The sequence below is a fragment of the Microtus pennsylvanicus genome, chromosome 11 (assembly GCF_037038515.1).
Source record: "Microtus pennsylvanicus isolate mMicPen1 chromosome 11, mMicPen1.hap1, whole genome shotgun sequence".
In the NCBI taxonomy this organism is placed as follows: Eukaryota; Metazoa; Chordata; class Mammalia; order Rodentia; family Cricetidae; genus Microtus; species Microtus pennsylvanicus.
The window spans coordinates 87921660-87942083 of NC_134589.1; the positions used below are offsets into that span (position 1 = coordinate 87921660).

General features: G+C 50.6%; 1 protein-coding gene across 1 annotated transcript in view; it reads left to right on the forward strand.

The window, feature by feature from the left end:
* Neurl1b (neuralized E3 ubiquitin protein ligase 1B) overlaps positions 1-15323 on the forward strand; it is a 33848-nt gene extending 18525 nt beyond the window's left edge. Inside the window, exons 3-5 of the mRNA XM_075941373.1 lie at positions 6392-7084; positions 10127-10252; positions 10637-15323. Of these exons, the coding sequence (XP_075797488.1) occupies positions 6392-7084; positions 10127-10252; positions 10637-10881 (1064 nt within the window). The 3' untranslated portion in view covers positions 10882-15323. The remainder of the gene's footprint in view (positions 1-6391; positions 7085-10126; positions 10253-10636) is intronic.
* Positions 15324-20424: the final 5101 nt, after the last annotated feature.

Sequence of the window (20424 nt, forward strand, 5' to 3'; positions counted from 1 at the left end):
CTGCTCTTTTGGTTTTTGAGACAGGGTTTCTCTCTGTAGCTTTGGAGCCTGTCCTGGAACTCACTGTGTAGACCAGTCTGTCCTCAAACTCATGGAGATCCACCTGTCTCTGCCTCCCAAGTGCTGGGATTAAAGGCAAGCACCACCACTGCCCAGCGATTGCTTCTCCACTCCGCCCACCCGTGGGAAGATGGTTTATTTTCCCATAATAAATGTTTGGGTTGTTTCTGTCCCCACCCTACTGGGCATGGCAGGCAGATTCAGTGACCAGGAGCTAACTCTCCTCTCTCCCCAGAAATAATGAAGTCAAAAAAGTTCTGTGTGGTTAAAGCAGATGGGGAAATGAGAGCCACGGAGCCTAGTCCCTGCCCTCACGTGCCATCTGTGTGGAATCGACACAGAGACAGACCCTCTCTGGGCCTCAATTCTTTTCTCCTGTAAAGTGGGTGCATGATGGCACCCACCTCATGGGCTTATCGGTAGGGCTATAGGACATGGTGTCGGGCCTGAGACACTGAGGGCACTTGGCCGGCAGCTGGCAGACAAGGACCTCTGCTGGCTTGCATGTGGGCAAGGCCTGTGTCCCAGGTCTGGGCTGATCAAACTGGAAAGCTCCACTCTGGGGCCTCACTTGGGTATTCTGACCACACCCCTGCCCGCCTTTACCCCTTAAAGGTTTTCCATGAAGGCGCCAGAAATCGCAGCTTGCCTAAACCTCACCAGTCTCCCACCACTTTGTCCCTGTAGAGCTAGGAAGCAATCACGCCTGGCTTGCCAGCCCACGTCTGTGTGAGCAGACAGGAAACCACAGCCACACATGAGCAGTGCAAATGGGCTAGGAATTTTTGAAAGTACAGATTGGAGGCTGTCCTCAGTGACTCAGTGAGGCTGAAAACACCCGGGGGACACACGGATCCCTCCTTTCATTTTCTCATTCAGTAAACCTGCGTGGAAACCCCTCCACTACCACAGTGTTCTGTGACCCTTGGTGGGGGGAAGAGGCCACCATGAGATAACAGGGCAAACCTGAGCCTCAGATTCCTTATTTGCAAGTCATCCCTGAGCTGCACCAATTGACGTGACATGCGTGGCACAGAACGATGTTCACACACACACATGTAATAGGGGCAGTGAGAGCGAGAGGAACTCCATCTCTGGGTTAAGGGGCTGCGGGTAAACTTCTCTTGCTCCTGGTATGTGCATGTGTTCAGTTGTGTTGCATGTTTCATATGTATGAGTATGTATATGCATCAGCTGTGTGCATGTGGTGGAGGCCAGAAGTGGGTGTCAGAGCACCAGGGACTGGGGCTACAGGCAGTTGTGGGTCACCGTGTGGGTGCTAGGAACTGAACCTGGTCCTCTGCAAGAGCAGTACGTGCTCTTAACCCCTGAGCCATCTCTCCAGCCCCAGCCACATTTACAATTAGAGCAACAAAACCATTTCTGGGGCTATGTGATGGAACCTTCTGGCTCTGTTGACGTTTCTTTCCTTCCTGAGGGAAAAGCAAGTTGATACTGAGCATATCAGAGACAATGGAATGGATCTTTTAGAGATCCACCATTTCTGGGGGTCACAGACTGTCCAGCTGAGGCCCCAGGGTGGCCAGTGGGTTACTAGCAATGTGTAATGTTTTTTTTTCTCCTCCAAAGTTAAGTTTTTCAGGTCTTTTGCAGGGCTAATGCAAATAAGAAGAGGAGCCTGGCATGGTGGCACATGCCTTTAGCTCCCGCACTCAGGAGGTAGAGGCAGGTAGATCTCAGTGACTTTGAGGCCAGCCTGATGCACATAGGAAGTTCCAGGCCAGCCAGAGTTACATAGTAAAATTCTGTCTTAAAAAATATCACAAGAAAGAAGAAAAAAGGAAGTGTGGTTGTAGCCCGGTGGCAGGTGCTCCCCAGCACGTGAGGTTTGGGGTATGACTCCCCAGCAGGGGAGGTTTGTTAGGTGTGACTCCCCAGCATGTGAGGTTTTAGGTGTGACTCCCCAGCATGTGAAGTCTTAGATGTGACTCCCCAACGTGAGGTTTTAGGTACGCTCCCCAGCATGGGAGGTTTTAGGTGTGACTCCCCAGCATGGGAGGTTTTAGGTGTGACTCCCCAGCATGGGAGGTTTTTTTTAGGTGTAACTCCCCAGCATGGGAGGTTTTAGGTGTGACTCCCAAACATTTGAGGTTCTAGGTATGATTCCCCAACATGTGAGGTTCTAGGTGTGACTCCCAGCATGGGAGGTTTTAGGTGTGACTCCCCAGCATGGGAGGTTTTTTTAGGTGTAACTCCCCAGCATGGGAGGTTTTAGGTGTGACTCCCCAACATTTGAGGTTCTAGGTATGATTCCCCATCATGTGAGGTTCTAGGTGTGACTCCCAGCATGGGAGGTCTTAGATGTGACTCCCCAGCATTTGCGGTTCTAGGTGTGACTCCCCAGCATGTGAGGTTTTAGGTGTGACTCCCCAGCACTGAATAAAAGGTTTTCGATTACAGTAAATAAACGGATGTTAGGCCATTATGACTTGATATTAAGAATGGGCAGTGGGTCAGAAATGATGTAATGTGCAATCCTGAGAGATCCCTGGGAAAACTTGGCTTGGGGAGGTACCCCAGGACCCACTAGTGGGTACCTCACAACAGCCAGTGTCCGTTTGCCCTGTGCACCCTAGACTTCTGAGGAGACGGTAGAATTACTTTTAAATTCTCAGCTATAAAATCCCAGAACAGAAACAACAACAACAACAACAAAAAAAAAACCAACAGTACCCTTCATCTCTCCCTCACGTCTCATACCATACGGAAAAAACCTGTGAAACAAAACCCAAAGATGACGTCAGGGTACGGCTGTCAGATGGGGCAATAAATACAGTATGTCTAGTTAAATTTGAATTTAAGATAAACAAAAGAAAAAATTTAGTACTGATTGCCTCTGCCAGTATTTGAAACATGCTCATAACCCTGCCCCCTCCAAAAAATTGTTTATTTAAAATTTAAATGAACCCAAGCTTTATTTCAGCCAGCTCCACAGGCCTGGGAAACACAGTCCTCATCTTTGGGTTCTGTGCCTTCAGTGTTCCAGAACTTGAGCCAAGTCAGAAGGGGCCTATAGGCTGCACACAGCTTTTGGCCTGGCGGAAGTGTGTGCCCTTCCCTGTGTCTTCTTGCAGTGGGTCTGACTACCACATTGGTGCGGCCAGGCCCATGGTGCGGTTCCCTGCTTAGGGAAGAATCTGGGTCCTGAGAAGGAAAGTGCCCAGCCCTGGAGTTCCCGGCCTCCAAGGCTGGATTTGTGTGTTTTGGGCTCTGTAGCTCTCAGCCCTGGCTGTACACTGAGTCCCCTGGGAGACCTGGAAAGTCTCTGCTCAGGCTGCACCTAAGCCAATGACAGCGTGTCTGGCTCCCAGCACCAGGCTGACCCAAGGCTCTCAGGTGGCACAGCCTGCAGCCGGGACTGTAATTCTGAGGAAGCCCTTCCCTCCCCCTCCCTCCTAGACATCCTCACTCTGAGGTGGAATTTCTTTAGATCTCATGTCCCCCGTTTATATTTGTGTCATGTCACGTACTGAGCCTGCCTCATCAATCAATACACCCCGGGACAGCATGCAGTTGAGGAAAACGACGCTCACATCTGCTAAGGTACACTGACATTCCAGCTGTCCTCTTCCCCCAGAACGTTGTAGGGGTCCCAAGGATGAAGCACAAAAGGTCTGGCTCCGAGTGGATCCCATCTTCCCTCTGCCCCGTGACTCGTCAGATTAAACAAACACCATGCCAAGGCCATAGCATCACAGGCTAGACAATCTGAAATATTTGGTTGCTTCAATATCATTTAAGTGGGGAAAAAAAAAGGACACAGAGCCTTGCAGCTACCTGGGAAAGGCCAGTCCCTGGGTGGCTCTTCACTTCTTGCTCTGATGTCATTCTGTAAGCTTCTTCCTCAGTCTGGCTATCCTGTGGGGCAAACAAAGGGCCACCCACCTGCTATGACAGTCCTGTGTTCTACCAACTGCTTATCTAGGTCTCAAGACATAATGGCCTCATTGACCTATTAGGGTTCAAACCCCATCTCTTGACTTGTGGCCATAGGCAGGAGGTGGGGTAGTAGTGACTGGCCAGATTGAAGAACCCCGGACTCCTCGGGTTATAGCTGTGAGGGTGGGTTGCTCTTTCTGAGGGAATATCTGGGTGTGGATACAGAAGCCCCAGCTGCAGTCGTGCCTGGGCCTTGCTGGCACCATGTACCTGACTGGAAAGGCTGCATGCCCTCTGCTGAGACAGAAGGCCCTAGATTATATGCTAGCTGCACTCATTTTCCTAAATTATATATCACAGCACACAGAAAACACATGTAAAACCAGTACATATGGGGCTCTCAAGCAGCTAAGAGCACCTGCTGCTCTTCCAGAGGACTCAGTTCTATTCCCAGTACCCACAGGGTAGCCCGCAAACATCTGTAACTCCACTTTCAGGGGATCCAGTGCCCTCTTCTGGCTTTCGTGGGCAGCAGCTGTGCAAGTGGCACACATACATATATACAGGCAAACACACACGTAAACATAAAAATAAGAAAATGTTTTAAAAGTACATACAAGCATATTTTAAATATATATTCAGCTCTTAGAATCACTCAAAGTACAGAGGGGTGTGTGTGTATGTGTGTATGTGTGTGTGTAACAACATGAAGATAGGTATGTGTATGTATGTATAAACAGCTATAGGCTTAAAAAAGCGTTCAGAAAGGAAGACCGTTTCTCCTTACCTGCTGGTCTGAGGACATGGGCAGGCCTTGAAAGCCATCTCTAAACCGTTGGCTTCCATGTTAGTCACTATTCCGTCTGCTGTAACAGAATACCTGAAGCTTTGCTGAGAAGTCTGTTTGGCATGCTGTGCAGGTTGAAAGAGCCGATAGGGCTGCCTTCCTGATCTGGCCTCTGGCAGCCCTCCCCCCCACCGGGAGCTGCCATCAGGGTGGCGGACACAAGCAGAAGAGTTCACCTAGTGAGACAGAAGCTGGAGGGAATCGGGGCTCAGGTTTGTTCCCTTACAACAACCCATCCTCACAGGGCAGAGTTGCTCCTCAGCTCAGCTCGCACCCTCGGGGACCAGCACATCCAGTAGCGTGCACTGAGCCCTGGCTCTCAGAATTTACGTTTCCTCTTAATCATCCAGGCCCTAGCTCTATTCACAGAAGACCCAGAGGACTTAGCAAACTAGAGTTGCCAGAAGCACACCTCACCCTGCCCACTGTCCACCTGCCACTTTGTGACACCTCAGCCTTGCACTGAACCTGCTAGAAGGAGCGCTTGACTCTCCCCACCTCTTGCTCTTCCAATCCCCTCTGTCAGCAGAGGCACCTCCCACTGCAGACGCTGGCATCCACACTTCCTCTTCCCTCCCCGTCTATCGTGTGCTCTGTCGTTTCTGCTCCCAGAGTTACTGTATTGAAGAGTCCTCAATCTAGACAAGACAGCTTGGATTCTGTGCCAAGTCGTGCCCCCTACACTGTATGTCTCAGCTCCCACCTTTGCCAAAAGGCAGTAGCAGCAATTCATACCTAGCAATCACAGTATTTAAATGAGATACATGAGTTCAGGTTAACCTGCCACACGGTAGGACCCCAATATTGGATTTCGGCTCTTTAGGTTGCTGTTAGGTTCTAGCTGGGGAAACAATAATGCCCAGATGTACAAATGTATGAAAACCTTGGAGAGCGAGAGAAAAAAGGACGAAGGAGGCAAAAAGTTGGACTTTTTGCATGAACCCCAGGACTTGGGAAACTAAGATGGAAGATCACAGGTTCAAGAACAGCCTGGTCAGGGAGTGAAAAAAGAGAAAGAAGAGAAGGCCCTTTTTTGTTTGTTTTTTCAAGACAGGGTTTCTATGTGTAACAGTCCTGGAACTAGCTCTGTAGGCTGGCCTCGAACTCACAGAGATCCGCCTACCTCTGCCTCTAGTGCTGGAGGCAAGTGCTACCACCACCCGGCCAAGAAGGCCCTTTTTAAAGCAATAGCAAAGACAGAGGCTCAGGTAGCATGCAATCCAGTCTGACCACCTGCAGAACTAAGGTCAGGGGGTCTGGGGGCCAGAGTCTGAGGTCACGGGAGGATCTGGGATGAGATCCGAGGGAGCTGAGGTCATTAGGTCTAAGTTAAGGAGTGGTGCCTGAAGTCTGGGATGACATCAGGAAGAGCTGGGGTCTGCAGTCTCATGGCTGAGATTACGGTGGGGAGTGCTATCTAAGATCCATGTTTTGAGGTTTGGGGGTTAAGAAGTGTGGAGTCAGAGGTCAACGGAACCCAGGGTCCAGAGTCTGAGGCCTGAAGTTGGAGTCTAGGGACACGGGTCTGAGGTCTGGGGTCCAGGGTGCCCGCGGGCCACCTGATGCTACTCCTCTGTCCCACAGAGAGCACCTTCGCAGACACACTGACACCCCTGCGCCTGGGCCAGGCCCGCCTCAGCGCCTGCCCTCCTCCTGGCAGCCACGACACCGCCAACTTCGACAACAATGAGCTGGAGAATAACCAGGTGGTGGCCAAGCTGGGTCACCTGGCTCTCGGCCGTCAGGACGCCGCCGTCCCGTGCGTGGTCCGCGATCGCGCGCGGCCCGCGTCGTCTCCCGCGCTGTTGGACGCGGAGCTGCGCTTCCATGCCACGCGCGGCCCCGACGTGAGCTTGTCCGCCGATCGCAGGCTGGCCTGCGCGTCCCGGCCCGACGGCGGCCGCACGCTGGTGTTCTCCGAGCGGCCACTGCGGCCGGGGGAGAGCCTGTGCGTGGAGGTGGGCCGGCCGGGACTGGCGGCACCCGCGGCTGTGGCCTTCGGCATCACGTCGTGCGATCCCGGCGCGCTGCGGCCATCCGAGCTGCCCGCCGACCCTGCCGCGCTGCTGGACCGCAAGGAATACTGGGTGGTGGCGCGCGCCGGGCCGGTCCCCAGCGGCGGCGACGCGCTCAGCTTCACCCTGCGGCCGGGCGGCGATGTACTGCTCGCCGTGAACGGGCGCCCACGGGGACGCCTGCTGTGCGTGGACACCTCGCAGGCGCTCTGGGCCTTCTTCGCGGTGCGTGGAGGAGCGGCAGGCCAGCTGCGCCTTCTGGGTGAGTGACCCAGGGTCCCCAACAAGAGCTCCCCCCAGCACCGGGCTGCTGTCGGGGCTTGGCTGGCCGGCCCATGGGTGTAGTTTTTATTTCCCTTATGATTAATATTATTAGGATTTTTAAAAGAAAATGAATAATGGCTATTAATTGTGAGAGAGAGGAGGGGAAGTCACTAGCATGTGCAAGAGAAGCGGCACCCCAACACGTCCAGAAACCGAAGGGAAAGCAGAGCCGTTCTGTTTTGAGATGATTCTTGCCTGTGCTGCCTGGTCAGCAAAGGGACAAGACACCCACCCACTGTATGTGAGACGCCGACAGGGACAGCTACACTGTGTGACATTTGCTGCAGTAGAGGGGGTAGCGAAGGGTCCAGAGAGCACAGTGCCATCCTCACAGCCCTGCCCAGAGCAGATACAGCTGCCTTGCCACCACGTTGCCCTGGATGCTCCCAGCGACCTATGAATCCCCATCCACACACAGGACAACAGGAAGGCAGAACTCACCATCCAAGGGTCACAGAGCCCTGGAGTGCTGGGCAGATATCATTCTCCTGGGTTCTCAGTATCCCGGGTGGGAGAGAGTGCTGTGTCCGAGATGAGGTTATCATAGGGATGAAATGATGAACTGCTCTTCACGCCCCTAGCTGGTGCCTGACGCAGAACTGTCATAGGTAGCTACAACCAGGGTGTCTGGAGGGCAGAAGAGGAGCAGGGTGCCTGTGGCTGTTGGCCAGGATTATTTTGCTTTTATTTTTGTTCTTTATTTTATTTTATTTTATTGATATTTATTGAGCTCTACATTTTTTCTCTGCTCCCCTCCTCCTTTCAATCCTCCCCCAAGGTCTCCCATGCTCCCAATTTACTCAGAAGATCTTGTATTTTTCTACTTTCTACTTCCCATGTAGATTAGATCTATGTAAGTCTCTCTTAGTGTCCACATTGTTGTCTAGGTTCTCTGGGATTGTGGTTTGTAGGCTGGCTTTCTTTGCTTTATGTTTAAAAACTACCTATGAGTGAGTACATGTGATAATTGTCTTTCTGTGTCTGGGTCACCTCACTCAAAATGATGTTTTCTAGCTCCATCCATTTTCTTGCAAAATTCAAGCTGTTGTTATTTTTTTCTGCTGTGTAGTACTCCATTGTGTAAATGTACCACATTTTCCTTATCCATTCTTCGATCGAGGGGCATTTAGGTTGTTTCCAGGTTTTGGCTATGACAAACAAAGCTGCTATGAACATAGCTGAGCACATGTCCTTGTGGCACGATTGAACATCCTTTGTATATATACCCAAAAGTGGTATTACTGGGTCTTGAGGAAGGTTGTTTCCTAATTTTCTGAGAAATCACCACACTGACATCCAAAGGGGCTGTTCCAGCTTGCATTCCCACAAGCAATGCAGGAGTGTTCTCTTTACCCCACAATCTCTCCAGCATAAGTTGTCATCAGTGTTTTTGATCTTGGCCATTCTTACAGGTGTAAGATGGAATCTCAGAGTTGTTTTGATTTGCATTCCTCTGATGACTAAGGATGTTAAACGTTTCCTTAAGTGTCTTTCAGCCATTTTAGATTCCTCTGTTGAGAGTTCTCTGTTTAGGTCTGTACTTCATTTTTTTAAATTGGATTATGTGATCTTTTGGTGTCCAATTTCTTGAGTTCTTTGTATATTTTGGAGATCAGACCTCTGTCTGATGTGGGGTTACTGAAGATCTTTTCCCATTCTGTAGGCTGTTGTTTTGTCTTGTTGACCGTGCCCTTTGCTTTACAGAAGCTTTTCAGTTTCAGGAGGTCCCGTTTATTAATTGTTTCTCTCAGTGTCTGTGCTGCTGGGGTTTAGGAAGTGGTTCCCTGTGCCAATGAGTTCAAGTGTACTTCCCACTTTCTCTTCTATAAAATTCAGTGTGGCTGGCTTTATGTTGAGGTCTTTGATCCATTTGGACTTGAATTTTGTGCATGGTGATAGATATGGGTCTATTTTCATTTTTCTACATGTTGATATCCAGTTATGCCAGCACCACTTGTTAAATATGCTTTCTTTTTTCCATTTGATATTTTTTTGTTTCTTTATCAAAGATCAGGTGTTCGAAGGTATGTGGATCAATATCCGGGTCTTCTATTCGGTTCCATTGGTCCTCCTGTCTGTTCTTATGGCAATACCAGGCTGTTTTCAGTACTGTAGCTCTGTAGTAGAGTTTAAAGTAAGGGATTGTGATACCTCCAAAAGTTCTTTTATTGCACAGGATTGTTTTGGCTATCCTGGGTTTTTTTGTTTTTTCTAATGAAGTTGAGTACCATTCTTTTGAGGTCTTTGAAGAATTTTGCTGGGATTTTGATAGGTATTATTTTTGTTCTTGTTGAATCTCCTAATATTTCAGCCTGAGACAAGTTGCCCAAGTTCCTGCTATGTTAGCTGACTTTCCATCAAGCGGAGTAAAGGAGGTTCACTATCTTCCCAAGGAGGGACAGATTTTCTGAATTAGCACTGAGCTTGGGCGGAAGGAATTAGTCACAGCCCAGGATCCTGTAGCTGTGACAAAACCCCATTCTAAGTGCCCCATGCAACAAAGGGTAGTGTAACTTGGAAGCGCAGGAGTCTGTCGGACAGATTCAGGAAAGCTAGGTCTAGACGATGCGTGCGCGCCATCAGGACAAGCCCTGTCCTGGCTCCTCTCTCAATGGCACAAACCTTCCCTTTCCCAACAGTTCTAATGTCAGTGTCAGGGTGGCCTTGCTTGGCTTGTGTGCCCTTCCTTGAGTCACAGTGGGATTGGAGAATGGAAGGTTCTCTGGACCTGACCTGGTATCCTAAGGCTATTTCTGAATTAGGAGTAAAGTTATAGCCATACCCCCGTGAATGCCCCAAGGTAGGGATGGCGGCTGGGCAGGCAAAACCACATCCACCACATTGATGGAACCCTGGACGGTCACTCTAATCTGCTTCCCAGACAGAAGGGCTGCAGAGAGGGCTGCAGAGGAATGAGGAGCAGGGACTGGCAGAGCCTGTGCCACCTGCACACCCCTAATGGAGTCTCTTCGGCTCCCAGGTACCCTGCAGTCCAGCCCTGAGACCACAACCCCATCGGGGTCCTTCAGTGGCTCCCAGGATGACAGTGATTCGGACATGACCTTCAGTGTCAACCAGTCTTCCTCGGCATCAGAGTCATCTCTGGGTAAGGAAATGTAAACCTCCCCGGGAGGGCACAAGGGTTCTTGATGGCGTGGGTTCTTTGGCTGTGCCAGTGGCCTTGGCCTCTGCTTGCTGAGCAGGTCTGCTGTGTTTTCCATTGCATCTGCTCCTTCCTTCCTTCTGGTGTGCTGAGTGGGAGCATAAATATGGAGGTTCAGAGGCCCAATGGCTGCTGAGGAAGCCAGTTTACCTTTGTGCTTTTGGGGACAGCAATATCAAAAATGTGTAAAACTGAAGAGGTAGACGAAGATGGGACTCTCCACACTGTGCCCCGTTTCTACCGTGGGAACACCGCGTTCTTGGGGTTTCCCAGCAGAACCCCCCTGAGAGCCATGTCACTAATGATGTCCTACCTTCCTTCTGGCAGTGACCGCCCCCAGCTCCCCGCTGAGCCCCCCAGTGTCCCCAGTATTCTCTGCACCTGAACCAGTGGGCAGCAGGAACGGAGAGTGTACAGTGTGCTTCGACAGCGAGGTGGACACGGTCATCTATACGTGTGGACACATGTGTCTCTGCCACAGCTGCGGCCTGCGGCTCCGAAGGCAGGCACGGGCCTGCTGCCCCATCTGCCGGCGGCCCATCAAGGATGTCATCAAGATCTACAGGCCGTAGCGGTGCCGCTGCCGCTGCCTCGGCCAAGGCAAGGTCACCTTTCGGAAGCCCCTGTCAGGTGGGCGACACCATGGCTACCAGGGAGCCCAAAGTCAGAAGCCATCTCTCATCTGCCACTCCGCAGTGATGAGCAAGGCAGGACAGGTGTGGTGATGAGGCCCTGGGGGCCAGAGCCTAGGCAGGCATTGCTTCTGGCTCAGACACACGCTGCCCCCAAAAGCCTGTCCCAAGATTCAGCTCAGGAACTGCCTGGCAGATCACCTGCCTCTTGGTGACCTTCCGCTGGGAAAGGGTGCCCTCTGTCTGTGCAATGCTTCTTCGGGGTTGGGTTGAGTGTGTGTGTCGGGGTGGGGTGGGGGAGACAGCACAGGGAATGAGTGTGTGCGAACGGGTGAGGGCGTGTGTGCGGGTGTTCTGTGCTGGGATCTGTCGTCTCCCAGAGGGTATTTAACACTAAGGGATGTGCAATCCGGGCCCAGATGTTAATATGATGGTTGTCCACTTTCTGGGGGTGTGGGTTTCTGCAACGAGCTAGCTTTGAACACATGAGGCCTGAACCTACCTACACAGAACTCCTTCGACGGTATAGAAAGAGGCACTCACATTTCCTAAGGGAAAGCAAAAATAACTTCACTGTTTACAGCTCCCAGAAACAGCTCTTGCTGAGGGGGAACGTGGGCGGGGACAGAAGAGCACAGGCGGCATTCAACCGCCTTCCCGTGGCGGCTGAGGACAGGTGCCCCAAGCCCTAGCATCCTGGATTCCTTCATCCCCAGCCAGTAGAACAGTAAGCGCCTCGCCTCTCGGCCCCGTCCCTACATGCCATGGAGTTTTATAATGCCCCTGCTGTTCTCTGGGGCGACTCCGTAACTCCGGTGGTAGAATTAAGGAGAGCTGTGGGCATGTCCCAGCCATCAGCTGGCAGAAGCCAGAAGACCTAGACTCCCTATCTGGAGCGTGTCCTGATCTCTCGTTTTCCTCTTGACTATTAAGGTGTTAACTAATACACTTGTTAGATACTTGTGAAGAGCTGACTGAGATGCTCCCCACTCCTGGACCTGTTTGCTGACATTTCCCAGGACCCTGGCCCTGGCCCTGGTCCCCTCTCACTGGGCCAGATCTGTTCCTGTAGGCTCCCAGACCTTGCCATTGCTGATGTTCTAGCCAGGCGTGCCCCTCCCTTCTGAAGAGCCGCCGTTCCAGCATTCCATCTGCCCGCTGGGAGCTGTACCTTTAGAAGGGTTCCTTGGCCCCTCTGTTTCTTGGTTCCTACTTGGAAGCCTGGTGCCAGGCACTCGGGAGACCCACATGTTCTGAGAAAGCTTGAGGCAGCTTGTGAGGAGCAGCTTTTTTTCCTCACAGCTGGCCATCTCTTGCCGTGAGGGAGGAAGGGGGAAAAGAAACATTTAAGAAGTGAGGCTCATGGGACAGGCTTTGACAGGAGCCATGGACCACCTGACAGAGGCCCAAGCCGCAGTCAGTGTGACTGGGTGGTGGAGCTCCTGGCCTGCGTTGCTTCTCTGTTTGGGAGGGTCTGGATCTGACTCAGTCACAGCTTCCCCATTCCTGTCCCCAGCAAGAACCTCTGGCTTTTCCCTTAGGGACTGCAGGCCGCATGTTCACCCTTTCTCTTTGTCCTTTTGCAGTTGTTTTTTTGAGAAAGGGTTTCTCTGTGTATTCCTGGCTGTCCTGGAACTCTTTCTGTACATCAGGCTGGCCTCAAACTCATAGAAATCTGCCTGCCTCTGCCTACAGGGTGTTGGAACTAAGGGCGCGCACCATGCCTATCTGGATGCAGTTAAATGGTTTAAAGAGCTACAGGAACCCCTGTCTGCCTGGGTTAGAGTCGGAGAAGCAGGCACATTGGGTACCCAGCTCAATTTATGCAGCCAAGTTTTTGGCTTCTCCATGTGCTGGGCATGGGCAGAGTCACCTCATCACCAGTGGTGGTGACTTGGTTTCCAGGCAGCCATGGCCCTGTCTGATCGTAGTCTCTAACTGCCCAGTCTCGTGGCCTTGGAGAGTCACTTCCCCTTTGCCTCTTGCTCTCCCAGATAGACCCTGGTGTTGCAGCAGGGGTCACCCACGGCCACTACCAGGAAATGAGCAGCTGAGGTCCTAGAGCCAGGGGTGGACCAGGTATGCTCCTGGTGACCTCTACCAGGGCAGAAAGGCTTCACAGGCCTGTTTAGCCCGCTCTGCAGCTGCTAGAAATAGCTGCCGTGTTTCCCACAGAGCAAAGTGGGCTGCTTCTGTTCTAAAAGCCGGGCATTTGCCAGGGCTCTGAAAAGATGGAGCCAGGCCCTAGAGGCAGTGTGTGTGTCTCATCTCAACAAGGAGAAGGGGAGCAAGGAGTCCGTGACTGTCCTTCCCACCTCTTCCATGCCTGCACACTGAGTTAGAGAGACACCTTTGGCAGGACCCTGCATACAGGTTTCAGTGCCATCCCGAGTCCCATCTGAGACCTGACTAATTAGAAGGCATACCGTCTTATGGGGAACTGTGAAAACCACACTCACCATAGCCCTAGGATACTGGGATGCAGCTTCTAGGTCCAAGACCTTCAGCTTCAGGAAATGGGTACTCAGGATCTAGGAAACACAGTATTGTCCTCATTTGGTGGGGGAGATGTGAGATCCTGTGAGGACCTTAAGGCTCACACAACAGGAAGTGGCATGGCCAGAATCCCAGCCCCCCCCCCCCCCCCGCCGCATCTAGTCCTGGCCTGCCTGCCTCACTCCTCAGGAAGCTCAATACTGCCCAAGTCTTCTTTCCCTCAATTCCTCAATTCACCTGGAAAGCCTGGCTTCCGCATCTGTGTAGAAGGTTCTGGGCCACAGTCCCTCTGCTGCCCACTCCCTAGAGGGGACAAGTGTCCTCTAAGGCCCGTGTATTTGCTGCCCTTCTGCACTGGAGTGTCACATGGGGCTGCTCTGGAGAGGGACCTTAGGCCACCCCTTTCTGGGATCTTGTGGCCACACCCCTCTCGGGTAGCACCCTGACCCCTTTTTCCAGGCTCACTGCCCATTTTGTGCCCTGTGAGCCTCAAAAGCCAAGAGTATGATGGGGGGAGGCCAGGTGACAACCCCTCATTCGTGGCAGCCGTATCCTGTCCACTAGAACTTCCTGGAAAATGGTTGTTTCCCAAGCAACGTGGACTTCTCCACTTCCTGCATCCTCGGCGCCGTCTTGGGGTTGGCTTCTTGGGCAGCTGTCCTGCAGGGGCTGTGACACGGGTTTTCACTTGTTCAACATCCGCTCACCAGTGTGGCTCATGATGAGGACATGAGGTTGAGAACCGGGGCCAGAGGCTGAACCTGTGAGCAGCTCTTAGACCAGAGGCCGGAGGCCAGGTTAGAAACTGATCTCTCGTTCTGGAGTTGCATCCTGTGCTAGTACATAGTAGGTGCTCAGGAAAAGACTGCAGATGAGTTCAGGGGCCAGGTTATGCATAGTCAGGAGTTTGGTGAAGTAGCATCACATGCATATGGACACAAAGTCATTCAACAGATGTTTGCTGAGTACCTCAGGATGTGAGCAGCTGTGTGGAGGGAACAGAGAGGGTTTGCCCAGCCCTGATGCCAGAATGGTGCCATCAACCAGGTAAGACAGGGCAGAACACGTGGGCTTTCTTGACCATTCTGTTGCCTTGGGTCCATTTAGTTACAATGCCCACAAAGCTTCCCACACCCGCATTAGGTATGTGGGGGTCCCTTGTGGTAAGTGAGCTCTTGCCAGACAGCAGGACCCCACCAGTCAATGGCCACTTTCAGGTTCTACAAGGAGTCTCTGGGGAGATATTTTCCAGCCACTTCCAGGAGCTGGGAGCCACAGGAGCCCCAAGTCCCAGCTGAGAGAGGCATTGTGCAGCCTAGGAGCCTGGGAAGCAGAAAACTGCACTGCACCCTCCATCCCGCCCTGGCTGGGGCCATGGCTCAGGAACACACAGCCTCCCGGCTCTTCTCAGTACTTCAGTGTCTCACCCGGGTCCCTAATGGAACTGCCCATGCGACAATCTGTCTGTGCCTTATGGAGGTGTGTGTGCGTGCACTTTTTACCCTTTACAATGCAACCCTTCAAAGTGGACAAGAAGCTAGCAGATGTGGTAGGGCTCCAGATGCTGGCGGGGAGTCCCCGAGACCCTCCTGTGGTTTGCTGGTGGACTGATAATGTTCATCCCCACCCCACTCCCACTCCTGTGTACAGACCCCCTGAGACATGTCTGTCCTTTCTGATTCAATACTGTGACTCTCCAGCCCTGTCTAATCTTTGGGGAACTGTACTAAAGGCTTGAGAGCTTGGGGAGTGAGCCGGGAAGGGTTTGCGCTGATCTTTGTGTGTTGTGTGTTCTGATATTTGTCTGTTTTTATCTGTTTTGTATTAACATAACTTTCCTGTTTGAAAAACAAATACAACTCTGGCTTGATTTAAAAAAAAAAAAAGTCTCATCAGATTTTTTTTTAATTGTGCTGAATGTTGTATTGGTGAGTGGAGGGAGGGCTCCAAATCCTGCCAGCCTTTAAAACAGGTGAGGTCACATCTGAAGAACCTCGACGGTCCTTAGTCCTTGCACCATGTCACTACACAGTTGCAAAACTGCTGCAAAGAAATCCTTTCATTAAGGGTGAGCACTGATCGTGGCGATGTTAGCAGCAGTATTGGTTAGCGTGGCAGGAAGCCAAGAGCCCGAAGTGTGCAGCGATCGGGTGCTTCCTGAACTCTGGAAGTATCAAACTGCCCAAGGTGGGAAGAACAGAACACAGCCTCTGCCCCTGAGTCGATTCCTCTGCATCCTGTGCTCCTTTGTTCTCCCTCCCTCCCCAGCTGTGTTCTCCAAACCCAATGACTGCTCAGCCTGCATCCTGCCCTCCATCATCCCTTAGGGGACCAACCTGTGCGGCATCCCTTCCTGAACCAATCCCCGACACCAGGGGATTGGCTAGACCTAGGACTTGCCTTGGCCTTTTCCTGGGAATATTAGAGCAGCCTGGACAGACAAACTGACAGACGTCTCTGTAGGAATGGCTGACTGAGCCATGAGATGGTACCAGGAAGCTGTCATGTGAAGCCAGGGCAGCCTGACTCTGGTACCTTGGTTAGGCCTCTGCACATTGAGAGCCTTGATTTCAGGGTGGGTGTGACTGCTGTTGTGGTCGTGCTTGGAGATGCTCTGGGCACTAGTGTCCAGCACTCCCAACAGGCAACAAATGTTAGGCTTTACAGCACAGGAATGTGTTAATGTTAACAAGACTCGGGACGGAAGCTTGGAGGACCAAAGCCAGTTCAAGGCCACCCTGATCACATAACAAGTTCCAGGTTGGGGTGGGAGGCAGTCTAAAATCACACACACAGGCTGACCTGTATGGATGTGAGGAAGCCATGCATCACAACCAGCACAGAGAAGTAGTCAGAGTGGGCTGCCCTGAGCTCATGGTGACTCCCTGCCAGATCCACATCTTTTTCCTCTCCTCTCCTCTCCTCTCCTCTCCTCTCCTCTCCTCTCCTCTCCTCTCCTCTCCTCCCCTCCCCTCCCCTCCCTTCCCCTCCTTTCCCCTCCCCTCTCCTCTCCTTGCCCCTCCTCTCCCCTCCCCTTCCCTCCCCTCCCCTTCTCTCCCCTCGCTTCCATCTCACTATGCAGACCAGACTGGTCTCAAATTCAGAGATCCACCTGTCTCTGCCTCCCAAGTGCTGAGATTAAAGGCGTGCTCCACCACTGCCCAGCTGGTTCTAACCAGTTATAACAAGCAGATATGATTTCATTAAAGCTTGAGGTTAGAATGAAAATTACCTCTCCGTTCTGCAAAACCCACAAAGAGTGGCTGACCCCAGCTGGAATTTGTTGGAATTTGCCTGGAATTCTCAGGCAGCTGGTGTGAGTTTAGGATCAGCAGTTAGTCATGGTGAGATAAGGCCAGGTTGACTGGCTTGCTTGGGCTTCCTATAGTCCAGGGTTTCAGGCCCAGGTGACCGGGGTGGGCTTGAGGCAGCCCCAGGAATGCAAGTGGGAAGGTGAGGGGAGCCTCAGCCTGTCAGAACATCCCAGCTGGACCACTGCGTTAGGAACAATGGGGAAAGAGAAATGTGGCACCAGCCTTTGGTTAGCCTTAGCTGTGGAAACCACCATATCCACAGGATGTCTATAAGGCCTCTTAGAAGTTCCCACATACAGAGGAAGAGACCAAGGACTCCCCAGAGGAAGCAATAGATCCTGTCAAAACAGAACTGTTCACAGTTGTGTTTGTTCTCCTTTCAGAACCCAGGCCCCTCCCTTTCCCCATGATACCATTTGTTTCTTAGGCACTGGGGGATATTTTCATGAATATTATCTAATAACTAGGACTTTTTTAATTAAAAAATTGTTACATTAACCTGGGTTCTTTGGACCTGGAATACATTGTGAGATCTTGTAAAAATAAATGGATAGAGATAGATAGATAGATAGATAGATAGATAGATAGATAGATAGATGATAGATAGATGATAGATGAATGGAGGGAGAGAATGGGAAGGAAAGCCAACTTAAGAGCAAAAGGAGGGGGGGAATTCTTGATTGAACACGTTGAACCTGTTGGTTCTAGCTGCTTCCAGGACAGCTGGACCCAGGAACTCGTTATACAACTGCCTGTTTCTCTAGTCTTCTTTCTTCTAGGTTAGTGTCATGCTAGGCAGGTTTGCCCGTGGCAATTAAGGTGGCCCCATGGCACCTAACATGTCATGCCAACTAGTAAACGTGTTAGAAATCTGTCCTATTGTGGAGACAAAAACCTGTCCAAAGCAATTGAAGGGAGGGATGGTTGGCTTTAGCTCACGGTTTCTGGTGATGAAGACGCTATGGAGGTAGGAGCAAGAGAGGGCCGGTCATAACCAGCTCTGCAGTCAGGAAGTAGAGAACGGTGAATGCAGGTGCATGACTTGCTCTCTCCTTTTTTATTCTGGCAGGTAGGGTGGAACTTCCCACCTCAATTCTCCTAATTAAAAAACTCATAGACACAGCCAAAGATTTGTCTCCAAAGCGATTCTACACCCTTTCAAGTTGAAAGTCAGTATTAACCATCCCAAATTCACTCCTGTCTATTTGATACCCAAGTAGAACATTTTTAAGCCTCAGTCTTCAGCCCTTCTTCCTGTATGCACATGGACATCTCATAACACACATTCAGTCCAACTTCAGAAGTCTCTATGGTCTTTAATGGTCCCTTTGTTTGTCCGGGCCACCCAACTAGCTTACACCGAAATAACCTCACAGAAATAACCTCACAGAAATTGTATTATTTAAACACTACCTGGCCCATTAGCTCTAACTTTGTATAGGATAATTCTTACATCTTAATTTAACCCATTTCTATTAATCTGTGTATTGCCACATGCCTGTGGCTTTCCGGCAAGATTCTAACCAGCGTCTGTCTTAGGAAGGAGATCCATGGCATCTGCCGCTCTGCCCTTCTTCCCAGCATTCATTTCTGTCTACTCCACCTACCTAAATTTTGTCCTATCAACTAGGCCAAGGCAGGTTTCTTTATTCATTATCCAATGAAAGCAACACACAAACAGAAGGAACTCCTACACCCGTACAATGCTATTTAAAAGCCGAAATCTCATTTGAGACTTAAGGTAATCACTTCACTATGAGCACCTATAAAATAAGTAAATTAAACAAATAAATAGAAACACATTGCATATTCCAACACACAATGGAACAAAATAGACATTCCTGCTTCAAAAGGGAAAATTGAGACATAAGAAGGAATAACTGAAAGACAAAAACCTATCAGAGCAAACACCAAATCCTGAAGCTCCACCTCTGTCATCTGGGACACATGATGGAACCATCTGAACTCCAAAGGGGTTAGGTAGACACGCTTCCAGCTTTGCTCCTTGCAGTATGCATACCTTTCCTTTTGAACTGTCTCTACTCCATGTCTTCAGCTTTCTTCAGTGGACAGTCCATGGTTCTAGCATCTCAAGTATCCTGGGGTCTCCACTGTAGCTTAGGCTTCACCTTCAGAGCATCATGCAAAGTCTTCTTTGCAGGGACTCCAACCCTAACACACATTATCTAGTCTCAAAGCTCTCTGGAACCCCAGTACAGGACTCTATGACCCCCCACAATCTTAAATCTTCCCTGTATGCAAAACCATGTGAATGCTGCTGCCAAACTCTGCCACTAGCTGGGGATGGAGCTGTTATAGAAAGGCTACAACTGGAAAATTCCAAACTTGTGCAAAAGCTTGGGGGGAAAAAGAAAAGAAAATATAGCCAGCAGGGCAATGCCTCTGGTAGGATTAGACAGAAAAGAGGAGATGATGTGGGATGTCCTTCTGTATATGACAGAAAAGGGAAGATATGTGAGATGCCCTTCTGTATATGTGTTGCTTTTATTGGTTGATGAATAAAGCTGTCTCAGTCGGTGACTTAGCAGAGTAAAGCCAGGCAGGAAATCTGAATGGGGGTGGCAGAGTCAAGGAGGCACCATATAGCTGCCTGAAGGATTCAAGATCATTGCGGTAAACCACAGCCTCGTGGTGATACATAGATTGATAGAAATAAGTTAATTTAAGATGTAAGAATGAGCTAGGAATATGTCTGAGTCATTGGTCAAACAGTGTTGTAATTAATATAGTTTCTGTGTGATTATTCAGGTCTGGGCAGCTGGGAAGCAAAAGCTCAGGCTCCGTGTACATCCTGTTTGCATGCTGCCCCTGGGCATCTCTGTGGGCATTTGCTTTCCAGGAGCAGGATTCCCCTTCAGCATACTCAGGTAGGTAGGCTTTGCCCTCTTAAATGAAGTTACATTTCACAGTGTAGAACATTTGGTGGTGAGGTCTAGCCATCAGGACACTTTTTCTATTATCCTGGCACAGCCGGAAGTTTCTTTAATAGTTACAGCCCCTTCTGCAGTACACACCTAAGCTGCAACTTTAAACTTACCCAAGATCTTTTCTTCAACAAACTGAAATTTTAACTGTCTTTCCTACCCCTGTTGCTCTTTTTCCCCGACTGTAGACCTGCATAAGAGTGCTGAGCAATAACCCCTCCACAGCCTGAGTGCTTCCCTGCTTTGGAACTGCCTTCACCAAACAAATGACTCTTGTATTCAGATTCACTCAAGTCCCTCTCAGTGTATAGAGATGATACAACCAGACTCTTTGTCAAACAATCACACAAATGACCTCTAGCCCAGTTGTCAATAAAAGCCATGTTCCTCATGAGCAGGGCCTCCACTGCCTCCAAACTCTCACGGGAACAGCCCATGGAGTTCTGCTGACAGCACCCAAGGGCTTTCTAGATCAAAGTCCCAAATGCTTCCATGCTGTTCCTACAGAACACTTCCAAAGGCCGAAGAGCCGCACGGTCAGGTTCTTTACAGCAACAACCCCACTTCTGAGCACCAGTGTCTCACTTCTGTGACAAAAGACTTGACAAGGGAAAGGAAGGGGGTGTTGTTTTGGTTTATAGTTCCAGGTGACACAGCCCATTGTGTCAGGGACAGGATGGTGACAGGATCAGGAGGCGACTAGCCAGCCTGAGTCCACATCAGAAAGC